Here is a 27,149-nt window from a genome sequence, read left to right on the forward strand (position 1 = left end):
CAAGACCCCTAAGGCCAGAGTCAAAATTCTAATTAAGCACAATAGGCACATACCTAGAGGTGCCAGCATTCCTAAAAGTTAAAAGTGGGTTAAAGGTTTCATTTTTCACAGAAAATGCAGAAGTCAATTATATGCAAGGGGCGCTAATGATTTTGTGTCTAGGGGTGCATACAATATTGATCCAGCCCTGCTTCTGATACTTCAGTGTTACTTTCCTTGTCTTTCAGGTGTTGTTGATGCAATGGACAGAGAGAAAGGGAAGAGTATTGTGGGGCATTGATTCTCCTTTCTTTTAGTTCTCTTTTTCTTTGAAAAATTATCTCTAGCTGAGTTTCAGGAGACAGAAAGTCTCTGGGGACAGAAACCTTCAGCTCTTTCTTTGTCAAGAGGTAGATTTCTCATTCACACCCTTTTGCCTGCCAAAGATTGGTCACATATACAGGTAATAATCTATTTGATTTTATGTACACCTGGCTGAGGCTTCATTTTTGTGTTTTGGCTTTGAAGAGCTTGTTTGTATTTATTTTTGCAAACTTGGGACATTTCAGAGTAATACCACACAGTAAACTCACATAACTTTATGCAGTGTTGCCCCCACAGGTCTATTTTACCAGGACAATAATGATCAGCAAATTATGAGTTTTCAAGTGATACTTCAGCTGGCATAGTTTGTACAAAATTTAATATAGACCTATAAAAAGCTGAATATAGGGGTTTATATTGTCACAGCAGTGAAGCATCAGGATGAAAGAATCTGGAAGATGAAGAAACAATGGGTTGGAGGGAGCAGGCTTGTTCGAAGAGACTGAGTAGGATTGTTGAGGAAACTGATTTTGAATGTGCAACAGTTAGGGGCATGGTAATTGATGTTGGGTGTGTAGATTCAGTTTGGTTTGGGTTGTTGTCCATCTCATCACCTTACTGTACCAGTCGTGCCAACTCTTATGCTTTTATCATGAGCCTCTGTGATATTTGTTGAATCAGAGTTATTTGAAAATTAGTTTTTAGGCCTTATGGTTGCAGAGAAAAGCCTGTATTGTTTGAAATCTAAAGGCTCAAAAGATCTCAAAGGCAAATAAATCCATGTATTATTTTTAAAAATCTTAAGATTTTAAGCCAATCTTTTGATTTTGTGGCGTCCTGATTCATTATTTTAGAAATCTTGGGATTGGTGAGGCTGAGATGCAGTACATTTTACTGTAAATATTTGGAACCCCTTGCATTAAAAAATCAGTAAGTCCAACTTTCTATCAATAGAGGTTGCATTAGCTATATATGAATACAGCTGAGAGAGTAAATGGAACACAGATTCTGGAAACATGTATCCCTTGTCCATTGAAAGCTCTGTAGTAGACAAGCCATGGCAGAGAAAAACATGCATTCCACTGTGAAACTAATTTACAGTCATGAAAAGAATGTTCTTGCAAATTAGTTTCATTTCCCCTGATTATTGTCAGAGAACATGGGTGGAGCCAGTGACAAAACAGTGAAAGAAAATATAATTGTACTATGAGATCAATGAACACACCTTGATGCCTGTAGGATACTTCTGAGTAAGTTTCATTTCTTCTGTTTCTGTCTGGTACTGTGGGTGGAGTTACAGACAAAGAAAATAATGGAGAAATTCCATATTGGATAATAGTTTCCTGTTGGGCTGAATGTAAGGCAGGTAGGAATTTTTCTCTTTCTCCTCTTTTTAAATAACTAAAAGTTTCTGTGTATCTTTGGGAATAGGCTTTCCCTCTGTAAAATGATCAGCACACAGACATAGGATACAAAATAAATACGACTGTTTCCTTTTTTTGAGGATGAATTGTGATGTATTTTGTATGTGTGTGTGTGTGTGTGTGTGTCTGTTTGTTAAGAAGTCTGGACTTATTATGGGAATTCAGCCTAATAGCTTGGATAACTATTTAATTGTTTTCAGTGTTGTGAGCACTATGTTTGGTCAGACTCTGAGAGGCTGCATGGAGTTTTAGGATAGCAGAGGATGGAGTTTAGAGCCAATAGTTCTGAGGCAATCACAACAATATGGTAGGCAGAAGGTGCTGTCACTTTTCAGATGGACAAAAGTTGAATAAAAATTATATTTGGGGAAGGCAATATGTGAAAATGGCACCTTCTTACTAAAGAGTCTGGCCACTTCCCTGGCCCCTTTGGAATCATCCATGCATTTAGTGACAATAGCTGCTTGTTTTTGTGACTAAAGTAAGTCTATTTATTGGTTATTTCTTTTAGTGCCATAGCTTCACGACAGCCATGGAAAAATGAACAGGGTCACCTATTCATGCATAATTTTCATTACTAATAATGAATTCAAAAGGGCACAATTTAATGTGTATTTAGGACTAGATTAATGACACATTGGGAGATAAAAGCAAAAGAAAAAATAATCCAGAATTATATTGCTGAATGGGGTATAAATTACTCTGGAGGGAAATAATGTGTGTGACTTTATTAAGGGCAGTCATAACAACAAGTGGAGTAGAAAAAAGGAGAGAATTGTGGAATACTTTTGGAAGACATCATTTTTTCACAAAATTAGAGAGAGAAAAACCCTCAGCCAGCTCTATAGTAGTTTTTTTTTAAATGACAAACTTAAAAAACAACAAATGGTCTGGTAGCACTTTAAAGACTAACAAAACATGTAAATGGTATCATGAGCTTTCGTGGGCACAACCCACTTCTTCAGATGACTGGAGTTTTGAGTTAAGGGAGTGCAGACCCAAAATACATAGGGGAGAAGAGAGAGGAGGGAAGGGAAAAAATGTCAGGGGGCAGGAAACAAGGAGCAGAGGGTATGAAAATATCAAAGGGAAAGCCAAATAAGCAGAACTGGTAATCTATAAGCACCTAAAGATTGGATAGTTCAAAGAAGCAGATAAGGCGCATAGGATAGCAATTAGAGAGGAAGGATACTAAAGCAAGAATCTCCACAGACAAAGACCTAGTGGCACCTTCATTTAACATTAAGTTGATAATGTCCCAGCCATCTGTCATCTTGATTGAGGAGGCCATCAGTGTGAGAATTGAATGTGTGGATGAATTGTAATTCCAATGCCTCTCTGTGTATTTGGCTTGTAGAACTGGTTTGTGAGAAGACAGCCACCATTATCAACCTAACATTCAATGAAGGTGCCAACAGCTCTTTGTCTGAGAGACATGCCCCTGCTTCAAGGAGAAGGGTGGAACCATGCCAGGCAGCAGCCTCCCTTAACCTGCTGCACCAGGGACCGAGCTATTACGGGTCCAGTCAGTAGTGCTGACTGGAACCACCAGGATCCCTTTTTGACCAGGCATTCTGGCCAAAAACCAGACATCTTGTAATCCTAACAAAACTTGAATTTTTACTACATTAAAACTAAACAGAAATAGAAAAAAGAGAAAACTTCCCGTTCTCCTTTCCACAATCTAATACTGCAAAATGGCCACAGCCCCCTTTTTTGTTCTTTTATAATATAGAGCATTTTTAAGCAAAAGGGGTGGCCCATTTGTAAAGAGCGAGCCAACAGTTGTCCAGATACAAAAATGTCATTTTTCTAAATGTACGGGTTCGTGAAAACTCTCTGAAGAAAGAGTGTCTGGAGAATGGTGTGCTGGTTTGTGCTCCTTACCTCTGTTTGCCAGCTGTCCATTTAGGCCCCATTCCTGTAGACACACATAAGTGTTAAACTGCCAACTCACACAAGTAAATGTAAGTGTGTGGATGGGTATTTGCAGGATCTAGTCCTTTAAATAGGACACTCATGAGTCAATCACACTAGTAAAGCTACGTGCAGTGTTTTCTATCAAAACTTCCTATTGATTAAAAATAATTTTTCAACTATAGTGATGTAGGGGGAACAATTTTTCATATATTTGGTCAAAATGTTCGGTATTTTAATTAGAAGAAAAATGATTGAAGATGGTTTTTGAGAACTGATAATTGTTAAGAGATATTTTTGAGGGAAATCTGGAAAAAAAAGTGAAAATGTTTCAAAATCTCCCATCATATATATAGTAGCCCAATGTCAGAGAGTCTGTAATGCTGAAATGCTGGCTGTTCCCTCTGGGCGGTGCTGTTGCTGAAATGCTGGCTGTTCCCTCTGGGTGGTGCTGTTGCTGAAATGCTAGCTGTTCCCTCTGGGCGGTGCTGTTGCTGAAATGCTGGCTGTTCTCTCTGGGCGGCCCGTGCTGCATGGGGAGTGCGGGGCTCAATCGGCCTCTTGATCCTTAAGCGGCGCAGAAGCCAGCTGAGCACCATGGTAGGAAGGGAAGGGGGTGGGGCGTGACAGCGACTCCAGGCCCCGCCCCCTGCCGTGAACATCACCTCCCCACCTCCCTTCGCCTCTCGCCGTGGCGCTCGGCTGACTTCGGCACCGCTTAGCCAGGCCACTGCGTGGGAGCAAGTGGCACAAGCGACTGTTTGGGCTCCGCACTCCCCAAGCAGCACGGGGAATGCGGAGCCCAAACAGCCGTTTGGGATCCGTGGTCCCCTGAGTGAGAGGCAGGAGGGGGAGGAGAAGAGAAAGAGAGAGACAGAGAGAGCAGCAGGAGGTGGAGGAGAGGTGAGGGGGGGGAGGCAGTAGGAGAAGGGGAGAAAGAGAGAGAGAGAGAGACTGGAGGCTCAGGACAGAAGACCGATGTGGAGGAGAGATCTGAAAATCCCATCTTATGACGGGCTAATTGGCTAGTTAAAAGTAATTGTCATTTTTTGACCAATTCAGCACAGTGACGCAATAAAAATAAGGGAGGAGAACCTCAAATGGAACAAGCTAGCATAGAACAATTGGTTTGAAAAGAACTATACTATCTGGTTCCAGCAGAAATCTGTCCCAACCAATAACAATATTGCTTTGACTTTCTCTATAGTTATTACTGCTGCCGCCTTGAAGCCACTCAAGTCCGTGTATTGTTTCCAGACCAGAACAGAACAGCTCTGGATCAGATATTTGCTTTTCAGTGACAGACATTTAGTGAACAAGTCCCAGAGCTGCTGAGCATCTTCCTTTGTCATGCAAAGAGGCAGGCAGATAACGTTTAAACCATCCCTTCGTAAGAAGCAGGCACCATCAGAGGCTGGAGAACACTTGATGGCCAGAGAATCACAAGTGTTCATTGGTGGAAGACAACCCCCACAGTTAAATGCAGCTTCATCAGAATCACTCCCACAGCCTAAATTTGCTTTTGCAAGAGCATTCCCAGCTCAGTCAGAAGAAGATTTTGCAGTTCCACTCCCACCAGAGTCAGAAGACCCTTTTGTTACATCGCCCCCACCTGCACCGACTAATGCAGCTGTGGAAGGATTGTTCTCAAATGCAACGTTTACAGGACCACACCCAACCCACTCACAAGCACCTTTTCCAGGGTATTTCCCACCACAGTTTAAACCAGTTTTTCTAGGATCACTCCCAACACAGTCCAAGGAAGCTTTTACGAGCCCACTACCAACTGAATCAAAAGGAGCTACTGCAGTGCCACACTTTTGGCTGCAGAATGCACCTCCAGAATGGAATGAGAAGATTCAGAAACAAACTACAGCAGACCAGTTGATGAAGCCCGAGAACTATCGTCAAGAAAAGATGAAACAGCAAGGGCTCTATCATTTACAAGGGCAACAGAATAAGGCAAGTCAGATATTTGGCACCTGAGTGAAAACTGATACCTCCTTGGAAATTAATGTTTAGCTGCTGAATTTTCAGTAGTCTGGGCTCACTTCTACATACACAGTCTGCAGATTAGGGTAACCAGATAGCAATTGTGAAACATCAGAACAGGAAGTGTGTGTGTGGGGGGGGGGGAGTAATACACCTATATATAAGATAAAAGCCTCAAATATCAGGACTTCCTCTATAAAATTGGAACATCTGGTCAGCCTTCTTTAGACACAGATCAAAACAATTCTGTCTCTGTGCGATTGTGCATGTAAATCTAGGTACCAGTCCTGCAAACTCTTATGCACATGTCTAAATCCCTTTGAATCCTACAGTACCCAATAAATCACATATGTAAATATTTGCAGCATGGAGGGAGTAATTGATCAGTCATGTAATTACTAAGATTTGCATCTGCATGTCATTTGTAAGTATAAAAAATGTAGGCATATAACATGGAAAGGCCAGTCTAACTCCAACCTTCCCTTAGAATGTGTATTTTAATAAGTAATATTAGAAAACTTTAAACAGATCCTGTAGGATTTAAATTATTGGGGGAACGGGGTGTCACATGTCCTCCTTTCAATAGGAATTGGTAGAAATATAGACTCTTATTTAATATTTCTTATGTTTAACACCTGAGAAAACCAGAATAGACATTTCAAAAGTTTATATTAAAATTAATAAAGCAGCTAAATAGTAAGGGGGGTGCAACATATTTTCCCCCTGGTGATAGATATGACAATACTTATCATCACCAAATATAGTTATTCTGTATTTGTGTTTCAATATATTTATTTCCTGAAATAGTGTTCTTAATTCAGAGTGGAAAATGAGCATTTAGCTTTTTATCTCTGTATGCAGATACCAGATTTTAGATTAAGATAGGAAGCTGCCTGATCTGTCAAACTATAAAATACTAGTTTTCTCAAAGTGATATGGAGGTAGGGCAAGGAGGAGGTAGGGGAAGGATCAACATAAACATGTAAAAGATAGTCATCAGCTATTAGCCCATAAAGAAATTACAGTGGAACCTCACTTATCTCTGCATTATCTGACTCCAATAAAAACTCTATGTTTCTTCAGAGCACACAGCAATGATATAACAGGGATAATGTAATGAGGTTTCTTATTATTAAGACCAGTGGTGCACAATAAGGGGGTCATGGATGTCTTCCCAGGGGGTTGTGGTGCTAAGATCCGGCCAGCTGGGAGCTGGAGCTGGAGCTGGCAGTTGACGGACCCTGTGACTGAGGGGTCGCAGATCAAAAAAGGTTGTGCACCACTGATTAAGACTATCATAACTTTACTATATTTATTGGAATACATGTACTAGCACTTCATGTTGCATTATTAATAAAGAAGGACTGCAGATACCAACAATAACTGAACAAAATACATTGATGGGGTGTTATTACTTTTATTACTGTGTATTCACTTACCTGCCAATTTATAAAATTCAGTAATTTACGATGGCTATTTCAGCCATTCCTGCAAATTAGCTAAGTTCTAGTGAATTTACAGAAATGTGTTTACCTTGTGAAGAATACTACTGAAGGCTTTTAGCTCACAGGGTGCAATATACTTTGTTGATGATACACATGACTTATGGCATGGATGTGTTTAACTTTGGCTGAGTTTGTGAAATTAAATGAAAGACTAAATGAAAGGCTATTCTAAACAGAGAGCAGAATACACCTTGTGCAACCAATATGAGGAGAAGATCCGTCCCTGTATCGATCTCATTGACTCCCTGAGAGCGCTCGGAGTAGAAAAGGACCTGGCCTTGCCAGCAATTGCAGTGATTGGAGACCAGAGTTCTGGAAAAAGTTCAGTTCTAGAAGCCCTTTCCGGAGTTGCTCTTCCTAGAGGCAGTGGTAAGAATTTCCATCTTGGCTTTTCATCTCAGAAATCTGATACTTGCCGAAGTTACAATGGTGTGTTTCTAGCTGACATTCTGTAATTCATGTCAGATCAGGTGAAACAAAAGACAGGACTATGTAGCACTTTAAAGACTAACAAGATGGTTTATTAGGTGATGAGCTTTCATGGGCCAGACCCACGTGGGTCATCACCTAATAAACCATCTTGTTAGTTTTTAAAGTGCTGCATAGTCCTGTCTTTTGTTTCAGCAAGACCAGACTAACACGGCTGCATCTCTATCACTATGTCAGTTCAGGGACACTGAAAGTGGGGGTTTTGATTCATCCCTGACAGAACCCAAAATACTTTGTATTTTCCCCCTTACCATTATATAGAAAACATTGCATCACCTCTCTGTGGGAAAATGCATTATTTTGAAATTTCTTTCATTCCATATTGGGACAAAGCTTCATATGTCAGACTTCATTTTGAAACAACAAATGTTGTAATTAAATAATCTGTTTAGTGTCAATGTTTACTTTATATTCAGCAGGGGTAATTGTGTGCAGTGAAACCTCTGAAAGGAATTAACTCCAGACTGCTCTCTAACCAAATAATAGCAACTGTTGCTCCGGAGAACCCGGTGTTGGCCCAAGAGACCACTTGCAGATCTCATGACACAAGCAGCAGTATGGGCATAGTGTGACCAGATGTCTGTTTTTTTACCAGAACATCCAGTCAAAAAAGGATCACGACACCTCTGGTCAGTACTGGGCCATTAATAGCCCAGTCAGCAGTGCTGCGGAGCTAAAACAGGCTAATCCCTACATGTCCTGATGCCACACTGCACTCTGGAAGCAATCAGCAGAACCAGTTTCTAGGTGGGGGAGGATTGGGTAGATAGCCACTCTAACAACCAGTTGCATAAAGGTGAAGCAAAAACATGGCAAGACTGCTCCTGGAGTACTGTGGTTTACCTGCTTTATCCCTGGCAGTTCTTAGAAAAAACACATCTTTTCCTGGGCTTTGACATAGTCTTTTTCATAAATATCTGGAACACAATGCATGTGTCTTCAGTTTAGACATTAATTCCAGCATATCCTGTCAGAAAGGTTTGGCATGCTCAAATAACTTTTTAATCCCACAAAATTGAACACCATAACCCTGCCTCTTCCCCTGCTTCATAGCCCCATTCCTCCTCACTGAGTGGCTTGCTCTCCCCACCCTCACTCACTTTCACTGCAGGGGTGCAGGAGGGAGTGAGAGCTCTGGGGCTGCAAGCTCTGGGATGGGGCTTGGGATAAGGGTTCAGAGTGTGGGAGGGGACTGTGAATTGAGGCATGGAGTGGGATGTGGGGGGGGGGAGGTGAGGGCTCTGGTGGGAGGTGCAGGCCCTGAGGTGGGGTTAGAGATGAGGGGTTTGAGGTGCAGGAGGAGGTTCTAGGCTGGGGGCAGAAGGGTTTAGGGCATGGAAGGGGACTCTGGGCATAGGCAGGAGTTTGGAGTACAAGGAGGGGGGATGAGCTCCAGCTGGGGGTGCAGGTTCTGGGATGGGGCCAGGGATGAGGGATCTGGGGGGCAGGAAGGGGCTCTGTGTTTGGGGGGCTCAGGGCGGGAGCTGAGGGTTGGTGCTCAGGGTTTGGGCACACACTTACTTCTGACAGTTCCCTGTCAATGGTGCAGTGAGGAGACTAAAGCAGGCTCTCAGCCTCTCCTGGGAGAGCAGACCAGGTTATAGGCTGGAAGCAGCCAGCAGTAGGTCTAGCTCCTAGGGGAAGCACAGGAGGTGTTTCTGCATGTAGTGCTACTCTCACTTGCAGGCACTGCTGCCCAGGGATGGCCTGAGCTGTTTTGGCGCCCTGGGCCCCAGGCACGCGGTGCCGCCCCCGAGGCGCACCCATGTCCGGGATGCGCAGCCCCGGGGCAGGCTGTGCCTGGCCGTGCAGGGCCCTGTGGCCACGGGGAGAAGGGCACTACTGGCCGGTGCTGCAGGGGTTAACACAGCCCCTGCCCCGGGCAGCCGCTGCAGCCCGCCAGGAGCCGGGCGCTCCCCGTAGGTTGGCACCCTGGGCAGCTGCCCGGCTAGCCCACCGCTTAGTCCAGCCCTTTTGCCACCACAGTTCCCATTGGCCCTGGTTCCCAGTCAGTGAGAGTGTAGCACCAGTACTTGGCCCTGGGGCAACTGTCCCTTTGCTCCCCCATCCTTTGTCAGCAGGCCTGATCAGCGTAGTAGGGTTATGGTAACTAATTGACCACTCATTATCAGTGGGAAATAGGTGAATGGAGGGATGATAGGAATTACTAGAGAACTTTCTGGGTGTCTGACTAATGAGTCTTGCCCACATGCTCAGGGTTTAGCTAATCGCCATATTTGGGGTCGGGAAGGAATTTTCCTCCAGGGTAGATTGGCAGAGGCCCTGGAGGTTTTTCGCCTTCCTCTGTAGAATGGGGCACAGATCACAGCTAGAGGATTCTCTGCATCTTGGGGTCTTCAAAGTATTTGAAGGCGTCAATATCTGAGATATAGGTGAGAGGATTATTCTGGGAGGGGTGGGTGAGATTCTGTGGCCTGCACTGTGCAGGGGGTCAGACTAGATGATCATAATGGTCCCTTCTGACCTTAAAGTCTATGAGTCTGTTAACTGTATGAAATAGCTCTCAAATAAATGTGAAAACTTTCAAACAAAGTATTTTTAACATCTGGCCACTGCCCCAGAGCTGCATACAAACAGGACAATAGTTTTATTCACTGTCCTTCAAATGTCCAACATCCTTTCCTGACTCTTAGATATTCCACAGTGTGTAAACTCTGTGAACACACTGGAAAGCTTTGAAAGTCTCAAAGGGATAGCTGTGTTAGTCTGTAACTTTAAAAAAACTTCTTGGGTTAGCACCTTTCTTATCTAATTGCTATCCTGAGATCCTTATTGGCTTCTTTTAACTATCCAATCTTTACGTGCTTATAGATTACCAGCTCTGCCTACTTGTTTTTCCCTTTGATATTTTCATACCCTCTGCTCCTTGTACCCTCCTCCTTCTTTTTTTTTTTCCTTTCCCCCATTCCCTTTTCCCCTATTTATTTTGGGTCTACACATCCTAAACTTAAAACTCTGGTCATTTGAAAAAGTGGGCTGTGCCCACGAAAGCTCATGATACCATCTACATGTTTTGTTAGTCTATAAAGTGCTACCAGACCATTTGTTGTTTTTTAAGTTTAAAAAAACAATGTGTAGTCCTGTAGCACCTTTCTTTGGGCATTTCTCAGCCGGTGGTAGGCAAAGCTACATTCTGTGTTGTGCTCTGTCTGTTCCTATTCAAAATAACAAGGATGATCGTTAATAGAATGAACTCTCTTTATGAATGGTTGTAGGTATTGTTACCAGATGCCCCTTGGTGCTCAGACTGAAAAAACTGGCTCCTCAGCAGCAATGGAAAGGGACAATTAGTTACTGGGATGTAAAGAAAGAACTCCACCATCCTTCAGTGGTGGAAAAAGAAATAAGAAAAGGTAAGCGGCGCTATTTCTTGCATTCAAATGTAATTAATCAGATCCATCTTTTTCATCTCTTATTCCCTTCTGTTAGGCAGTATAACATTTACCAGATTATCCCCCTGACCGTAACTGTCCAGTATGCCAGGAACACAGGAAGCCACACTCACAGCTGAATAACAACTCAGCTGATTTCATTTAACAGCAGAAGTCATTTATACCAGGACTTTTCAGACCAGCTCAGGTTCTAATGGATCTAAGTCATCGTCCTGCATTTGACTTTGACCAATGCCAAGTATTCTAGCAGAAGATAAAAAGAAATGATGTATTCACATGACCCTACATAATTGTACAGTCTTCCATAATATGTCTATCCTACCTCTAAGGGTTATCAGTTTATGCTCTAAAGTTTAAATTTGATTGTCCCTGGCTTAGCATGCGTAGTTACCTATAGCAGTGGTTTTCTTTTTCTTTTTTTTTTCATGACCCAGTTGAAGAAAATTGTCGATGCCAGTGACCCAATATAATTTGAGTAAAGTGTGGGCTCTGGGGTTGGGCTGAGGATGAGAGCTTTGGGCTGTAGGAGGGTGCTCTGGTTTGGGGGAGAGGTCAGGGCTGAAGTAGGAGTCACTTACCTCAAGTGACTCCTGATCAGCAGGGTGCTAAGGCAGACCATGCTGCAGCACAGAAGCAGCCAGCAGCAGGTTCCCAGCCAATGGGAGAGCGGAGCTGGTGCTCAGGGCAGGAGCAGTGTACAGAACCCTATATACTCCCTTCTCCCTGCATCCCCTAGGAGCTGGGCTGCTTTTAGGGCACAGTGCAATCTGTGGTGCCACAGGTAGCCTGCCTTAGCACTCCCACTGGTCACCTGATTACCCTGCAGCCATGAGACCCAGTGCTTGATATTCTACAACCTAGTTTAAAAACCACTGACTTACAGTGCTACTGGACATAACATTGTTTGTTAATCTCTGAAGTTTTCAAGAAATCATTGTAAAAACTAATAAAGTAAGTGACATACAAGTGAAATGAGCAAATTATGAGTTCTGAGAGTTTCTCATGAAAATTATGTACTTTGATATCTAGAAATGGCAGCAATGCATAGCTATAAAATTATGTTATTTTGCATTGATAAACCAGTCACATGTACTTGCAGGCTTCTGAGAGATGCTTGATTACAGTGCTCGTTCATGGTTAGAGAAGAGTACTGGCATTTCCTTCTTTTCTATTCATGGCTCTGCCACTGATGTGCTATATAACCTTGGATAAATTACTCTATCTCTGTGCCTGATTTCATCCACACATCCCATCTATAGAATGTGTATAAATATGCTTTACTAACTTTCAGTGTTGTCAAGGATTAACTAATGGGTGTCTAACATTTAGGAGTTGAGGAACCAATTGTGGAAATGCTAAGTATTTTGTTGCTTCACTATATGTCTAGTTGTTTTTATAAAAAAAAGCATTGTACTTTGTTTTTTGCACACTGAGATTTCTTAAAGTGTATTCTTCAATTATTATGAAAGTTCAAATCCTGCAAAGGAGTCCAATCATGCCCCATTGATTTCCATAGGACTTTTTGTGGTCAGGGTTGGGTCCCAAAATGCTTTTCTTTAAAATAACAACAACAACAAAGGTTGCAACTGGAGCTTTCCAGTTTTAATATGTTCTAATCTGAAATTCTTATGATGACTTTCTATGATTTTCTTTCTTATCTTTCCCTCCTTTCTAGCCCAGAATACAATAGCTGGCGAAGGAGTGGGCATTAGCCAGGAATTAATTTCCCTAGAAATTAGTTCCCCAAACGTTCCAGATCTGACGCTGATCGATCTTCCAGGAATTGCAAGGGTAGCTGTAGGGAATCAGCCACAAGACATTGGAGAACAGGTAATGCAACATACATTTTCTGATCTGGGAAACAGTTAAGTTACATTAGCAGAGATCTAATGCATACATTATCTTAACAGGAGGTTTTGCTGGAGGATCAGACTGTAGTGTTCTATACAGTTACGGTGCCTTAGTTATGACTGAAATTAAAAGAGTTGTACACAACAAACAAGACAATTATTGATGGAGGAAGTGCTGAAAAAAAATGAGTGATGGTCACTTAGGGTGCATCTACCCTTAGCTCGAAATAAGCTATGCAATTTGATCTATGCAAATTAAGTAGTTTATTTCGAGTTAATTTTGAAATAGCTTATTTCATATTTGGGTGCTGTCTACACAACACCAAATTTCAAAATAAACTGCTATTCTGAAACATCCCTTAATCCTTGTGGAAAGAGGTTTACTAGACCACCAAAATAAAGAGCCTGTTATATTTCAAAATAACGGGCTTGTCTCAAAGACATGGAATGGCTACTGGAAATATCCCAAAATAGCTCCAGAGTGTAGACATACCCTTACTGATCAGTCCTACAGATGAAATTCAGCAATAGAATGGCTCATAACTTTTTAAAAAATTCTGACTAGTGTATTCTTCCACAACTGAGAGAAATTGTGTGTTGTAAGGAAAAAATCTGGGTTCATTAATTTTATTGTCTCTCAGTGTTTCCTCATATAAGGGATCAAATTCTTACTTCAGCAGAGTTATAGCATATTTGCAGCAGTGTAAATGAGAGTAGTATTGGGCCCATTTTTTCTGAACCATGCAGAATACTTTTGTGGAGTGGAAAAGATAATACATAAAGTAGAAATGAGTAACAATTTTCCTGTCTTTATTTTTAAAAAGGTAACAAACTAAAATATATATAGTTCAAATAGGAATTATTCAAGAACATGGCCACCTGTAAAGTTACTCTACAATTAGCCAGAGTTTGAGTGGTAGGTGGTGATGTACAGTAAATCTGTGTATTAATGCCTCCCCCCGTGTTACACTTAGAGAAATAAAACCAGCACAATCTTATTTTGAGAAGGCAATATGCTGCATTCATTGTGAATGAAGAATTCATTTACTGTCCCTAGCTACTAAAACTATCCACCACACATACACACACTTACATAGACACTGTCCTATGGATGGGATATAATTACTGGCCTCAGTTTCTCATGCTAGTCTACTGGCCAGGTGGTCTATACATGAAGAGGGGAACCTGGTCATATTAGTGCACGCTGTGCTCCTCGAGGATGATTGTAAAATCGAAAGACCCAACTCTGTAGTTTTGAACCCATCTTTTTATATGTCCATAGATCCTGTTCTGTCCCGAGAACACTGTTTGACCTCAAGTCATCAGCTAATGGCAGATGGGACTTTGACCTTTTCCTGATAGGGTTTTTGTGTGTTAGGTTTTTGGGTGGGTCTTTTGCAGGGTTTGCTGGCATTGTTTGTCAGCCATCAAGGTGGTGTTGGCAGCTGGCCACTGAGACAGACCAGAGCCTAGGACTGATACCATGCACAGCACACATACACATTCAGACTTTTAAATGAGATTACAAGCAGACACCCCTAAATTTAACGAAGGACAGGACTATGTAGCACTTTAAAGACTAACAAGATGGTTTATTAGGTGATGAGCTTCCCCAATTATCACCCCTAATGTCATTACCTCACAGAAACTTCCCCTATTATCACCCCTATGTCATTACCTCACAGACACTAACCTTCACCCCTCACCCCTACTCTGTTCTAAAATTTGATTTGTCAATTTCACATGGGTTCATTTTTTTGATTGTATCACTTTGGTATATTTGGTGGTGCTGATTTTCTTACACATATTGATCTGAGGAAGTGGGTCTGGCCCAGGAAAGCTCATCATCTAATAAACCATCTTGTTAGTCTTTAAAGTGCTACATAGTTCTGTATTTTGTTTCAGCTACACCAGACTAACACGGTTGCATCTCTATCACCCCTAACTTTAAACAGTTAAGGAGGTACAGAGTTTAAAATGAGGTTTTAGTTACTATACAGAGTACAATGTCAATGTATTAACAGTTTAAAATGAGGTTTTAGTTACAATATATAAAAAAGTTACAGTAACAAATTCTTCAAAGGCAATTCTTAACAGGTTACTAACAAATGCATTCAAAAGTGGTTAGCACTGTTTCATTTATAAATTCCATGCAGATATAATTCATTAAAAGGGTGATTTCATAATTCAGCACTACACATAATGCGTGTAAATAGTGTTCCCTCTAAGTGTACGTCTATACTGCGGGATTTAAACTCCGCCACGTCCTAGGAACGCATTTGCTCTTCCTCATATTTTTTTTTCCAAACATGCTCTTTCAGGGAGCCCCGTAAACCTCATTCTATGAGGGATAAGGGCTCCGCTGAAAGAGGAGGCTTTCCTGCCATTTGGCCCCATCTAGACTATGCCAAATGGCAGAAAAGCTGCTTCCAGAAAAAAAAATCAGAAAAAGCTACACAAATTGCAGAGTGCATAGTGTAGATCGAGCGTAAGCTGCATGGCAGAGCAGCTTCACGGGTGATTAATCAGCCTTTCCCAAGGGTCAGGCCTCCCATGCAGGGAGTTAACTGGCTGGGTGGGGCTGATTAATCATTTGGGAAGCAGTGCAGGTGACAGGTTAGAGGGACCACTGCCTGTAAATGGTACATTGGAATAGAAAGAGAAGCAAAAACTTGACAAATGCCAACAAGGTTGACTGAATGAGAAAGGGTTGGGCCATGTATTGTAACAATGTAGAAGAGAATGATAAGAAAGGTAACACACAAAAACCAATAGGAGAACACTTTAACTTCCCTGGACATTCATTAATGGATTTAAAAGTAGCCATCCTCTTACCAAAAAATCTTTAAAACCAGATTACAAAAAGAAACAGCAGAGCTGCAATTCATTTGCAAATTTAACAGGATCAAATGGGACTGAATAAGGAATTAGATTGGTTATCTCACTCCACCAATTTTCCCTCTTTTGGTATTCACATCTCCCCATCAGCTGCTGGGACTGAATCACATCCACCCTAACTAAATTGGCCTTGTTAATATTGGCCCTACACTTGACAAGTAGCTCCTTTCTTTTGCTATACTAGTATATGTATATGTGTGTCTATGTATATCCCTGCCTCTGGAATTTCTAATCCATGCAGTCTGATGAAGTGGATTCATCCATAAAAGCTGCCTTATCACCAAATAAATCTGTTAGTCTTTAAGGTTCCATAGTACTTCTTTTTGTTTTTAAAGCTAATACAAGAGTGCTCCCATTATGTAGCCAGAATGTAGGAAAACAATCTCTTTATTTTGAGATGAAATTACTATAATTATTTGTACAAATCTATTCATTTTATCCACAATAAAATGGTTGTTGTGAGCCCAGCAGCACTTGTCAATACCCCTGAATGGGTTGCCCCAAGAAGCAAAATAAGGGAGAATAAGCATCTTACTTTTTTAACATGAGAGAAAATGGCATTGAAGGGAAATATGGATGGCAAGGGCCAATTGAACAGGATAATAGTTACATGAATTCAATTGAAGTAGAGCTGGGTAAACCTTTGGTAACAACACAAAATCATGAGAAGCTCTGGTTGTTGGGATTCAGACATGAAAAAACACCATCCAAATGTCATGTCTGTTTTATTTACTTTTTATGAATTACTGAAAGGTGAAGCTAAGGTATTTTGCTTCCTTTTCATCGGTATGCTTTTAAGGTGGACGTATTTCATTCTACATTTTATCTGCTCTTGATGTATCATTATATTCCAAATTGACTTTTTTTCTTAGCTGTGCATTTAGGGCATGTCTAGACTACATGGCTCTGTCGACGGAGCCATGTAGAGTTGTTTACTCGGTAACGGGAAATGAAGCAGCAATTTAAATAATTGCCACTTCATTTAAATGTAAATGATTGCCGCACTGTGCCCATCAGCTGTTTGGTGGCACAGCGCTGTAGACTGGATGCTCCATGGTCGACATCAAAGACATTTGTCGACCTCCCCGGTAAACTTCATCCCACGAGGCATACCGGGGAGGTCGACAAATGCCTTTGATGTCAACCACGGAGCATCCAGACTACAGCGCTGTGCCACCAAACAGCTGATTGGCACAGCGCAGCAGCCATTTTAATTTAAATGAAGCAGAAATTATTTAAATCAGTGCTTCATTTCCCTTTGCCTACAACCCTAATCTACATGGCTCCGTCAATGGAGCCATGTAGTCTTGACACACCCTTAGAGAATAGAACTTGGTTGTCGCTAATGCAGGAAAATATCATTAGCATATTAATCATCAAATAGATTGTGTACCTAGACTAATCAATTTTTATGAGCATTTCCTAAAGCTGATACATTAGCTGTATGTTCTTGGCAATGTTACACATTTGGATTATCTTTAGATAATCAGGCTGAATTCCCCCACCAAAATTCACTTTTGTCATATAATTACATCCATCATGATGGATGCAATTCTACCTCCTCGGACAATAAGAAGCCTGGTATCCAATGGCATTTGTCACATCAAACTTTACTGCTTTTCTTTCTTACCATATTTTATTACAGATCAAAAAGCTAATTAAAAATTTTATTGCTAAGCAAGAGACAATAAACTTGGTAGTGGTGCCAAGTAATGTGGATATTGCAACAACAGAGGCCCTGAAAATGGCTCAAGAGGTGGACCCTGATGGAGAGAGAACGCTAGGTAAGACATGCTTTTAAACATACAAATGGGGGGAAGGAAGGTCATAGAGTTCTAATATTTCCCCCTCCCCCCCAGCCCTGCAAGGAGTTATCCACAATGAGGAAAAAACAAGCTGTATGAAATAACATGAATTTTGTGCACCAATAAAATGAAACCAACATCTAAAGGCATAGCCCAGGGGTGGCCAGCCAGTTAGACACAAAGAGCCAAAAGAGCTAATAGTACAAAGAGCCACACGTCCCTCCCCCAGAGCCAGGCACCCTCAGATCCCTCCCATTATAATCCAATGCCTGAATCTCACTGGCGGGTGCACAAAGCAGGCACACAGTTCCAAACACACTGTAAGCCTGAGAGCCGCATTTCTGTGAGCAAAGAGCCATATGTTGGCCACCCCTTGGCATAGCTCAATATGGGGCCCTACTGCCATTGATACTGTGCCTATAAATATCTTGAACACTTCACAGGTTAAAATATTGTAAAGGCTCTGCTACTTAATGTCTGGGGTGTTCCTGGAGAAACGTGTGAGGAGAGAAGTGGTGGGGTGGGGAGGAATTACAAGACCCCTTGAGAAGTCACTTTAGCATGCACTGCAGGAAATAGTCCTGGCATTGGGTGACTAGATATCTCAACAGATCTTCCTGTGCTTATCATTTCTGTGCTTATCTAACCTGCTCCTCATTACTTGACAGGGATCCTGACAAAACCAGATTTGGTGGACAGAGGAACTGAGGAGTCGGTTGTTGACATTGTCCGAAACCTTGTCATCCACCTAAGAAAGGGTTATATGATTGTTAAATGTCGTGGGCAGCAAGACATTCATGACAACCTGACCCTGGCCTCTGCAATCCAGAAGGAGAGAGCATTCTTTGAGGAGCATGAACATTTTAGGTACTTTTCAAACAGTTAAAGGGCCTAATCCACAATCCATTGAGGTCAATGGAAAGATCCCTGCTGACTCCAGTCAGATTTGGATTAGGCCCATAATGAGAATTCTCCTCAAGGGATTGGGTGTTTCTTTGTTTAGTTTCCTTTTGTTTGTGTGGTAGTTTCCAAAATACAAGAGTTTACATACCAAACAAGTTTTGTTTGGTATAAATCAAGAACACTTCAGATTCAAGTTTGATTTAAGCCCTGATCCAGAAAACCATTAAACTTGATGACCATTAAACTCTGAAGTAGTCTCAATAAAGTTGTTCTGCACATGCTTTAAAGTGTCTTACTGGCATGGGCAGTAACACATATAGTTCCATCCACTAGAAAGTATGGTGAAACTCACAGGAAAGCTATGGTCTGTGTCTTACTGGCATGCAGTCCTCCATAGATGATTGCTCTTTAGCATTTCATGCATAAAGAGGGTTTTTTTAGCCTAAAGTGGTTCTGAATGAGTAACCCCACTATATGTAGCAGTATATACATTCTTATAAAAACAGAAAATATTTTTTTTGAAGTTATGGTTCTGAACATTTTTCTATTCTCAGTCTGTTCAGCAAACAGCTCGTTGTTTAAAATCCAATCTTGCACAAAAGCAGTCTTGTCAGGATGAGTTGAGGCAACGGCTGCACCTTCACCAGCGTTCCCCTGCCTCATCAGAAGAAACGTGTTTTGTACTGCAGAACTGGAGAAGACCCTGCAATCTTGTTCAGCAAATGCTAATTGCTCATAATCATATTCCTTACTCTCTTTCAGAGTTCTTTTGGAGGAGAACATGGCTACTATCCCCATTCTAGCAGAGAAACTTACAGCTGAGCTTGTGGAACACATTAATGTAAGCTAATAAACGCCTAACATCAGGTTGTTTTCATCAGTGACTTTTTAAAAAGAATAGAACCCAAACCTACAGTTTTGGAGGACTGGGTCTGTAAACATTATTTCTATGAATAGTCTTTAATGACCCTGCTTGATACCAGTCTAGAAGCACATGGTCCACTATGTTAAACCTTGGAGTGGTAGTCAGGTGTAGAACTGGGTGGATAATTGATTTTTCAGTTCAGCTGCCAACTGGGGGTATAATTAGGGGGAAAATACTCATTTTGGATCCAGTACTGAACTTAGAAAAGTCCATCTTTCCCCCAATTTGAAACTATTGAGTCAAATACACAAGTTTCGGGTCAACCAAAAGTGGGGGTTTTTAGTGAATAAACTATTTGTCCAGGAAAGTTTTACCCAGCAATAATTAGTTGATCTGTATTGTTGTTTTCACCTCTAGAAATCTTTGCCCACTTTAGAAGAGCAAATAAACACTCAGCTCCAAAAAACAACTGAACAGTTACTAAAGTATGGCAAAGGCGTACCAAAAACAGAAAGCGATAAATTGCTTTTCCTAATAGACGTGAGTATAAATGTGTGTTTGGTTGTGTGGAGTACCAAAGGGATCTGAATAAATTACTTAACTTTCAGGAATTTCAAAGGGAACAATTCAGTTCTGCCACTATTATTCTGTAGGGCTTTCATGGCTTACAACACACACAAGCCTAAATGTTTCCCTGGATTTAAACCATGGCTGTGCTTGGCTTGTGGTGGCCAGTTTAATGAAACTCTTCCATCTGCTGTTTCTTCTATCTCCTGATTATGAACCCCAAACTAGTGTGATGGATCTGTTACTGGTGGGGTGGATCAGACTCGGTAGCCTGAGTTGTTCAGGAGGTCAGACTGGACAATCATGACAATCCCTTCTGCCCTTAAAGTCTGTGAGTTCATGAGATCTACGGTGAATGGTGGTTCCCACAATACCGAGTGAGCTGCTCCCACAAACACCACCTTCCAATCCCCCAAGTGCACCCCTGTAATGATGCAGGCCTGTGCCTCCACTCCTTTTCAGAGTGCAATGCTGTGATCCAACCCCTCTCAGACTGGCTGCCAATTGTGTTATATAGTAGCAGGCGCACTTGGGCTGTGATCTGACAGAGTTCTCCTCTGGGATCCTGCATTATCATATTTTACAGGCCCTCATTATTGATACCTGTGCAACTCCACCAACCTTTTTTTCACTCCCTCTGGGGCACCTGGCATTAACCACTGTTGGCAGACAGGATACTGGGCTAGATGAACCTTTGGTCTGACCCAGTATGGCCGTTCTTATGTTCTTAACCTTCACTGGCTTTGCATAAGTTTAAATTTTTATATATATTTGTATTGTGGGTTGTTGTTGTTTTTGTAAGCCGCCTGGAATATTTTAAATAGAAAGGCGGGGTAAAAATATTTAAATAAATAAATAATAAATAAGTCTAACAGGAATTTGATAAAAGATTGCCCTGAACCACAAGGAAAATAAAGTTCAAGTTCACTCTTGCTTAGCTCTGCCACCTTCACAGAACTCAGGCTGTTTTTAAAAACCTCTCATTACAGAAAATCAAACTTTTTAATCAAGAGATCATGAGTTCAGCGGCGGGAGAAGAAAAGTTACATGAAGATGAAATTAGGCTTTTTACAGAAATCCGCAGAGAGTTTCAGAAATGGGAGAAAATACTTGATGACAGCGCATTGACTAGTAAGTAGAGTGGGTTGTCTGTGAAGCTGCTATAAAATACAGGTTGAAATTCTCTTAACCGGGATTCTCTGGTCCGGCAACATCCTTGGTCCAGCATGGATGTCGCAGGACCAGAGAGTCCAGGTGGAGGGCCAGCAGTAAGGATCCCTGTGGGGCAACCAGGGCAGTGTGCAAGTGGGAGACCCGGCATGTGGCTGCCCAACAGGGCTAGGAGCCCTGGTGCGCAACACGCGGGGCTGCTCACAGAGCCCTGGCGCAGCACTAGTGGCTGCTCGGGAAGACCTGGTGCACATCATATGATGCTACCCAGGGACCCCCAGCATGTATGGCTGTCCGGAGTCCTAGTGTGTGGTGTACGCGACTGCCTGGAGCCCCAGCACTGGACTGCCCTGCAGAGCTATGGAAGCAATGGCTTCCCAGTGGGTCAGCAGGACAGCAGGGCCATTAAGAGGTGGGGAACTGGCTGGGAGCCCAGCAGCCAGGCCAAGGAGACTGGCGGCAGGGGTCCAAAAATGACCTCCCTCTGTCAACAAAATCCCTCATCCAGAACCAGTCAGGTTCCGAGTGTACCAGACCAGGGAGGTCCAACCTGTACTCAACTTCTCTTATTTTGTATGACGTTGTAATCAATGGTCCCTCTAATTTTTTACATCCATGTGCAGAATAGATTTTGCTATATGCACCATTATGGAGGTGATATATGGTGTGGGTGGAGTTGTGAGCTTCAGAGCATGGGAGGAGAGTCAGGGCTGAGGCAGAAAGTTCCCACCATTTGAATTGAAGTGCTTTGCATGTGAGATTCTGAGTTGGCATGCCTGGGTTGTGTAGAGTGGGATATTTTTCAAAAGCATTCAGCATTAGCTTAACTCTGCTCCCCATGAAGTTCTCCCAGTGACTCCACTGAAGGAAAGGTAAGCAAACACCAGGTACTTCTGAAAATCACACCCAGAAACTTTAATCCTGACTTCCTCAAATGCACATTTGCTAACACAAATGGAAGTAATGGAATAAATTGTCATTTTAAATTAACTTTGTCATACCTCCCTTACTGAAGTTGATTGTTTAAAAAAAATAAACAATCCATACAACCACACCAGTAAAAATGAGTAGTCCTAGGGCACCTTAGAAACTAACAAATATATTTATATAGTATCATGAGCTTTTGTGAGCAAAACCCACTTCTTCAGATGAGCTGGAAGCTGGACTGGAAATAATAGGAATCTAGAGTTTATTACAGAAAAGGAAGGTGTAACGGGGCAGGACGCCTCTGCCCCTCAGAGGCGAACCCATCCCGCACTGAGCCGGCCGTGGCGCTCACGCTGCTCAGCACTGCCGGGAGAATGCGGCGGGTCTGTGCGGCTTGCACGGCGGCCGATGGGCAGTCCGCCGCCGGGCGCAGGGGCAGCTACAGTGTCCGGCCTGTTGACGTCAGAGGAATGACGTTAGTGGCGCGTCAGGGGAGGGGAAAGGGAGAGGATGCTGACGTAGGGGGGAGGCAGGTAGTTTAAAAGGGAAAAGGAAAGCCCTAGGGAGGGGGCGAGGAGAGGAGGAGGGAGGAAACAGAGACGGAGGGTCGGGAGTAGGAAGAAGCCCAGGGCAGGGGCTGGAGTTGAGCCCGGCGAGCCAGAGGGTTTTGGGACAAGTTTCCCCCGCCGGCTGAGCAGGTCTGGTGGATCCTGCTCTTAGGTCCCTGGGCTGGGATCCGTGAGTGAGGGCGGGCCCGGGCCCCCCTACTCCCTCCCGTTGCTGGGAGACCACGCCTTAGCGCTGAGGGCGCAGCAGCTGCGGAGGCCAGCTCGTTAAACTCATAACTGGGGCTACCCGCTATCTGAGACCCCGACACACGGGAAAGAGGGGGAACCTCGCCCGTTGCAGACTGGACTTTGGGGGACATGCACCCCAACAGAAGGGAAGAAAAAAAATTACCTGTCAATAGTATTACTGGTGCTAATGAGGCTAATCGAGTGGGCTGGAAGTGTTTACTTTTTAGTTTATAATATTTGCTGTTACTTTAAACTAGCTTACCCTACCCAGTCTTTCTCCTCCAATTTGAAAATACAGCTGTGTGATTTCATCTGCACTTCCTAATGAAGCTACATTTTACTAAAGGTTCTCTGTTAACAGCTTGCTAGAATGGGCGTCCGTACTTTTGATGTTAGGTTGTGGTCAGAGGCACACAGCATTGCTGGTGTAAAACCAGCGGAGAGAGCTGAATCACTTTTCAAGATAGTGTAAACCGGGCAATAGGTTTTTACTCGAGATGGTCAACATTTTTCACACTTCAAAATTTGGAAAGCCTTTTTTTCCTTGCAATTTTGACAAACAGAAATAAAACTGTACAGAAATGTTCAGTTTCTTACACACACGCCATGTTTTTGGGGGTTTTTTACTGGCTGGTTTTGGTCCATAATATACAGAATATTGCTAGATTTTTTTAATAGGAATCTTTAAGAAAGACTGCATTCCCAACCAAATTTAGGATATGCGTCTACTCTTTGATACTGTTTGTTGTAATTGAAAACTCAGCAGTCATTTAAATACTCTCCATGCTGGTAAAAAGTGGCAATAGTGATTACAATTAAACTGCGGCTAGTGCTACAAAACCATAAAAATGTTGCTGTCTACATGTCTTTTGCCCAAACAGTTCTTTTTCAGTAGATAACTCAGATGATTGTGTAATTAGTGATCTTAAATAAGTTCTAGTCTTTTAACCATTAGTAACCCCAACACCATTTCCCAGGTGTGAGAGAGTCTTCTGGGCCAAGTTTAGCAGGACACTTACCTTTGGTGAATCTAGTTAAAGTGAATGAATGGCAGCCTGGACCTCCTGCAGTGGGGAGAAACGCCTGGCTGGAGCAGGGCCAAAGCTGGGACCGGAGTAAAAAAGTCTCTCACCAGCTGCAATAACTCCAGGGCCGGGGTCCTGGGAGAAGTGTCTCTTAGACTCATAGGGTATGTCTACACTACAAAGTTAATTCAAACTAACAGACGTTAGTTCGAATTAACTTTGATAGGCGCTACACTAGCAAACCGCTAGTTCGAACTTAATTCGAACTAGCGGAGCGCTTAATTCGAACTAGGTAAACCTCATTCCACAATTCCATTCGAATTAAGTTAGTTCGAATTAGTGCTATAGTGTAGACATACCCATAGACTTTAAGGTCAGAAGGGACCATTTTGATCATCTAGTCCAACCCCTGCACCGTGCAGGCCACAGAATCTCACCCACCCACTGCTAGAATAATCCTCTCACCTATATCTCAGATATTGAAGTCCTTGAAACAATGGTTCAAAGATCCCAAGATGCAGAGAATCCTCCTGCTAGTGACCCGTGCCCCATGCAACAGAGAAAGGAGAAAAACCTCCAGGGCCTCTGCCAATCTACCCTGGAGGAATATTCCTTCCCAACCCCAAATAAATTCCTTCCTGACCCTCTTCTCAGGCCGCAGCAACCCTGGGGCTGGGAGAGAGGCACCTCTCCCCGGCAGTGTTCCCTCTAAGATTTTCCATCCATTAGCAGAATGAGTTTTGTCTTCAGCACTGATATTGAGGTGATGTGCGCTTGTTTGGATGTGTGCCGCCGTGGTACCCAAGTTATTAACAAATATCTTATATATATTTTTTAAAATGTTATGGAAGAAAGAACCCTAAGACAAGGGATAATTAACAAGGTTCATGACTTTAAGGCTACGTCTAGACTGGCCCCTATTACGAAATAGCCATGCTAATTTCCAACTTTGGAATAGGGAAATCTGCGGGGGATTTAAATATCCCCTGCAGGATTTAAATAAACATGTCCGCCGCTTTTTTTTCCGGCTTGGGGAAAAGCCGGAAAAAAGTGTCTAGACTGGCGCGATCCTCCGGAATAAAGCCCTTTTCCAGAGGATCTCTTATTCCTACTTTCAGAAAAAAAAGCGGCGGACATGTTTATTTAAATCCCGCGGGGGATATTTAAATCCCCCGCTGATTTCCCTATTCCAAAGTTGGAAATTAGCATGGCTATTTCGTAATAGGGGCCTTAAAGTCATGCACCTTGTTAATTATCCCTTGTTTTAGGGTTCTTTCTTCCATAACATTTTAAAAAATATATATAAGATATTTGCTAATAACTTTCAGGTAGGAATAAGAGATCCTCTGGAAAAGGGCTTTATTCCGTAGGATCGCGCCAGTCTAGACGCTTTTTTCCGGCTTTTCCCCAAGCCGGAAAAAAAGCGGCGGACATGTTTATTTAAATCCCGCGGGGGATATTTAAATCCCCCGCGGATTTCCCTATTCCAAAGTTGGAAATTAGCATGGCTATTTCGTAATAGGGGCCAGTCTAGACGTAGCCTAAATGTTTATATAATATGAGGTCAAATAAAAAGAATATTAATACTGCAAAATTTTCAGTAGCCTACTCCCTCTGTTTATAGCCCTCCCCAGAGCCTCACCCAGCTGGACTAGTTGATCTCCTTTCCAGTCTTATGACATTATGATTACTGTCAGAATTCAAAACACCACAAGAACCTCGGGGGGTTTGCTACCAATATATGAGAAATATGAGATCCAGCAGAAAAATCTGAATTACAGCATCTCTCAACTTTTATTACGATACCAAGGCATGAACTCAGTGCAGGAATGCTGAAAGAGTGGACGATGTATCTATGTCCCCTTTGTGCCATCTGTATTTTCCATCTTGCCAGAAGCATGTCCAGCTGCTGTTGTTAGATTAGCCTCAAGGCAGCTCTAAGTCTGCACTGCCCACAGTTCCACTGAAGTCACAAGAGGCCAAAAATAAGCACAGGGCAGCACTGCTCTAGTTTTCCTCCGGAATGCCTCTATGCTAGGAGTTTTGTGGGGGGCACCACAGAGCTATTTCTTTGGCTCTCAGCAAGATAGAGAGTCCTCTACCTACACCGGGGGTAAGACCCAAGTGGGGAAGTGAGATCACTGCCTTCAGGGTACCTCTCTGCCCCTGGAGTGCAAAGTGGCCACTCTGCACCATGCTGTGCAAATAGCCTGGACACTAGCACACCCGGGCGGAATCTGGGGCTGGGTGCTCCTTTCCCCTCTCTGCAGTGGTGCCAGGAGCCCGTGGCATGATTCGGGAGTCAGCATCGCCCCCCCTTCCCCAGGCTGGGTGCCTGACCTGGTTACCCCGCCCCCGCCACCCAGTGTCTGAGCTGTGTTATTCCTGTCTGCACAGGATGTCAGAGCAGGAGCAGGACAAATGACAGGCAGTGTTGTGTGGGCTGCTGCAGGCCCAAGTGCAAGCCAGCAGTGACCCCAGAGCACTGAGTAGTGCCACCATGCGCCTTCACCTCAGGAAGGCTCCCCACCTCGCAGGCATTAGGGAAAGGCAACTCATTCAAAAGATGGGTTTTCTCTCTAAATGCCACTGCTACACGGGGCGTTTTATTTCGCAATAATGCGATTTCAAAATGGCGGCTGGACGCGATTATGCTAATTAAGCACAGGATATTTAAATCCCGCGCTTCATTAGCAATTTCGGTACACTACATTTGCATCCCTATCTCGAGATAGGGAGCAAGTGTAGACGTACCCTGAGGCTACGTCTACACTGGCATGAATTTCCGAAAATGCTTTTAACTGAAAAGTTTTCCGTTAAAAGCATTTTCGGAAAAGTGCATCTAGATTGGCAGGATGCTTTTCCGAAAAAGCACTTTTTGCGGAAAACCGTCCGTGGCCAATCTAGACGCGGTTTTCCTCAAAAAAGCCCCGATTGCCTTTTTCACGATTGGGGTTTTTTTGCGGAAAACAGTACTGTGCTATCTACACTGGCCCTTTTGCGCAAAAGTCTTTCGGAAAAAGACTTTTGCCCGAACAGGAGCAGCATAGTTTTTCCGGAAAAGCACTGATGATTTTACATGAGATCGTCAGTGCTTTTCTGGAAATTCAAGTGGCCAGTGTAGACAGCTGGCAAGTTTTTCCGGAAAAGCTGTTGATTTTCAAGAAAAATTTGCCAGTCTAGATACAGCCTGAGTGTTTAATGAAGTTTAGACTAAGTGGACTTACAAATTGTGTTACATCTTTCTCTTAAGCATCAAGAATATCAGACTCCTAGAAACTGCTATGCTGTTTCAGAAT

The 27,149-nt window shown here is 42.8% G+C and overlaps 1 protein-coding gene and 1 pseudogene across 1 annotated transcript in view; both read left to right on the forward strand.

Moving 5' to 3' along the window:
- The first annotated feature begins 2,980 nt into the window (after window positions 1-2,980).
- On the forward strand, window positions 2,981-6,570 carry LOC149525686 (uncharacterized; annotated as a pseudogene).
- Window positions 6,571-7,281: 711 nt separating this feature from the next.
- LOC102450104 (interferon-induced GTP-binding protein Mx1-like) overlaps window positions 7,282-27,149 on the forward strand; it is a 31,132-nt gene continuing 11,264 nt past the window's right edge. Inside the window, exons 1-8 of the mRNA XM_089774077.1 lie at window positions 7,282-7,510; window positions 10,867-11,004; window positions 12,719-12,873; window positions 17,437-17,575; window positions 18,265-18,463; window positions 19,262-19,340; window positions 19,782-19,904; window positions 20,921-21,062. Coding sequence (XP_089630203.1) covers window positions 7,297-7,510; window positions 10,867-11,004; window positions 12,719-12,873; window positions 17,437-17,575; window positions 18,265-18,463; window positions 19,262-19,340; window positions 19,782-19,904; window positions 20,921-21,062 — 1,189 coding nt within the window. The 5' untranslated portion in view covers window positions 7,282-7,296. The remainder of the gene's footprint in view (window positions 7,511-10,866; window positions 11,005-12,718; window positions 12,874-17,436; window positions 17,576-18,264; window positions 18,464-19,261; window positions 19,341-19,781; window positions 19,905-20,920; window positions 21,063-27,149) is intronic.

Source organism: Pelodiscus sinensis, chromosome 1 (assembly GCF_052426305.1).
Source record: "Pelodiscus sinensis isolate ZL-2025 chromosome 1, ASM5242630v1, whole genome shotgun sequence".
Taxonomy (NCBI): Eukaryota; Metazoa; Chordata; order Testudines; family Trionychidae; genus Pelodiscus; species Pelodiscus sinensis.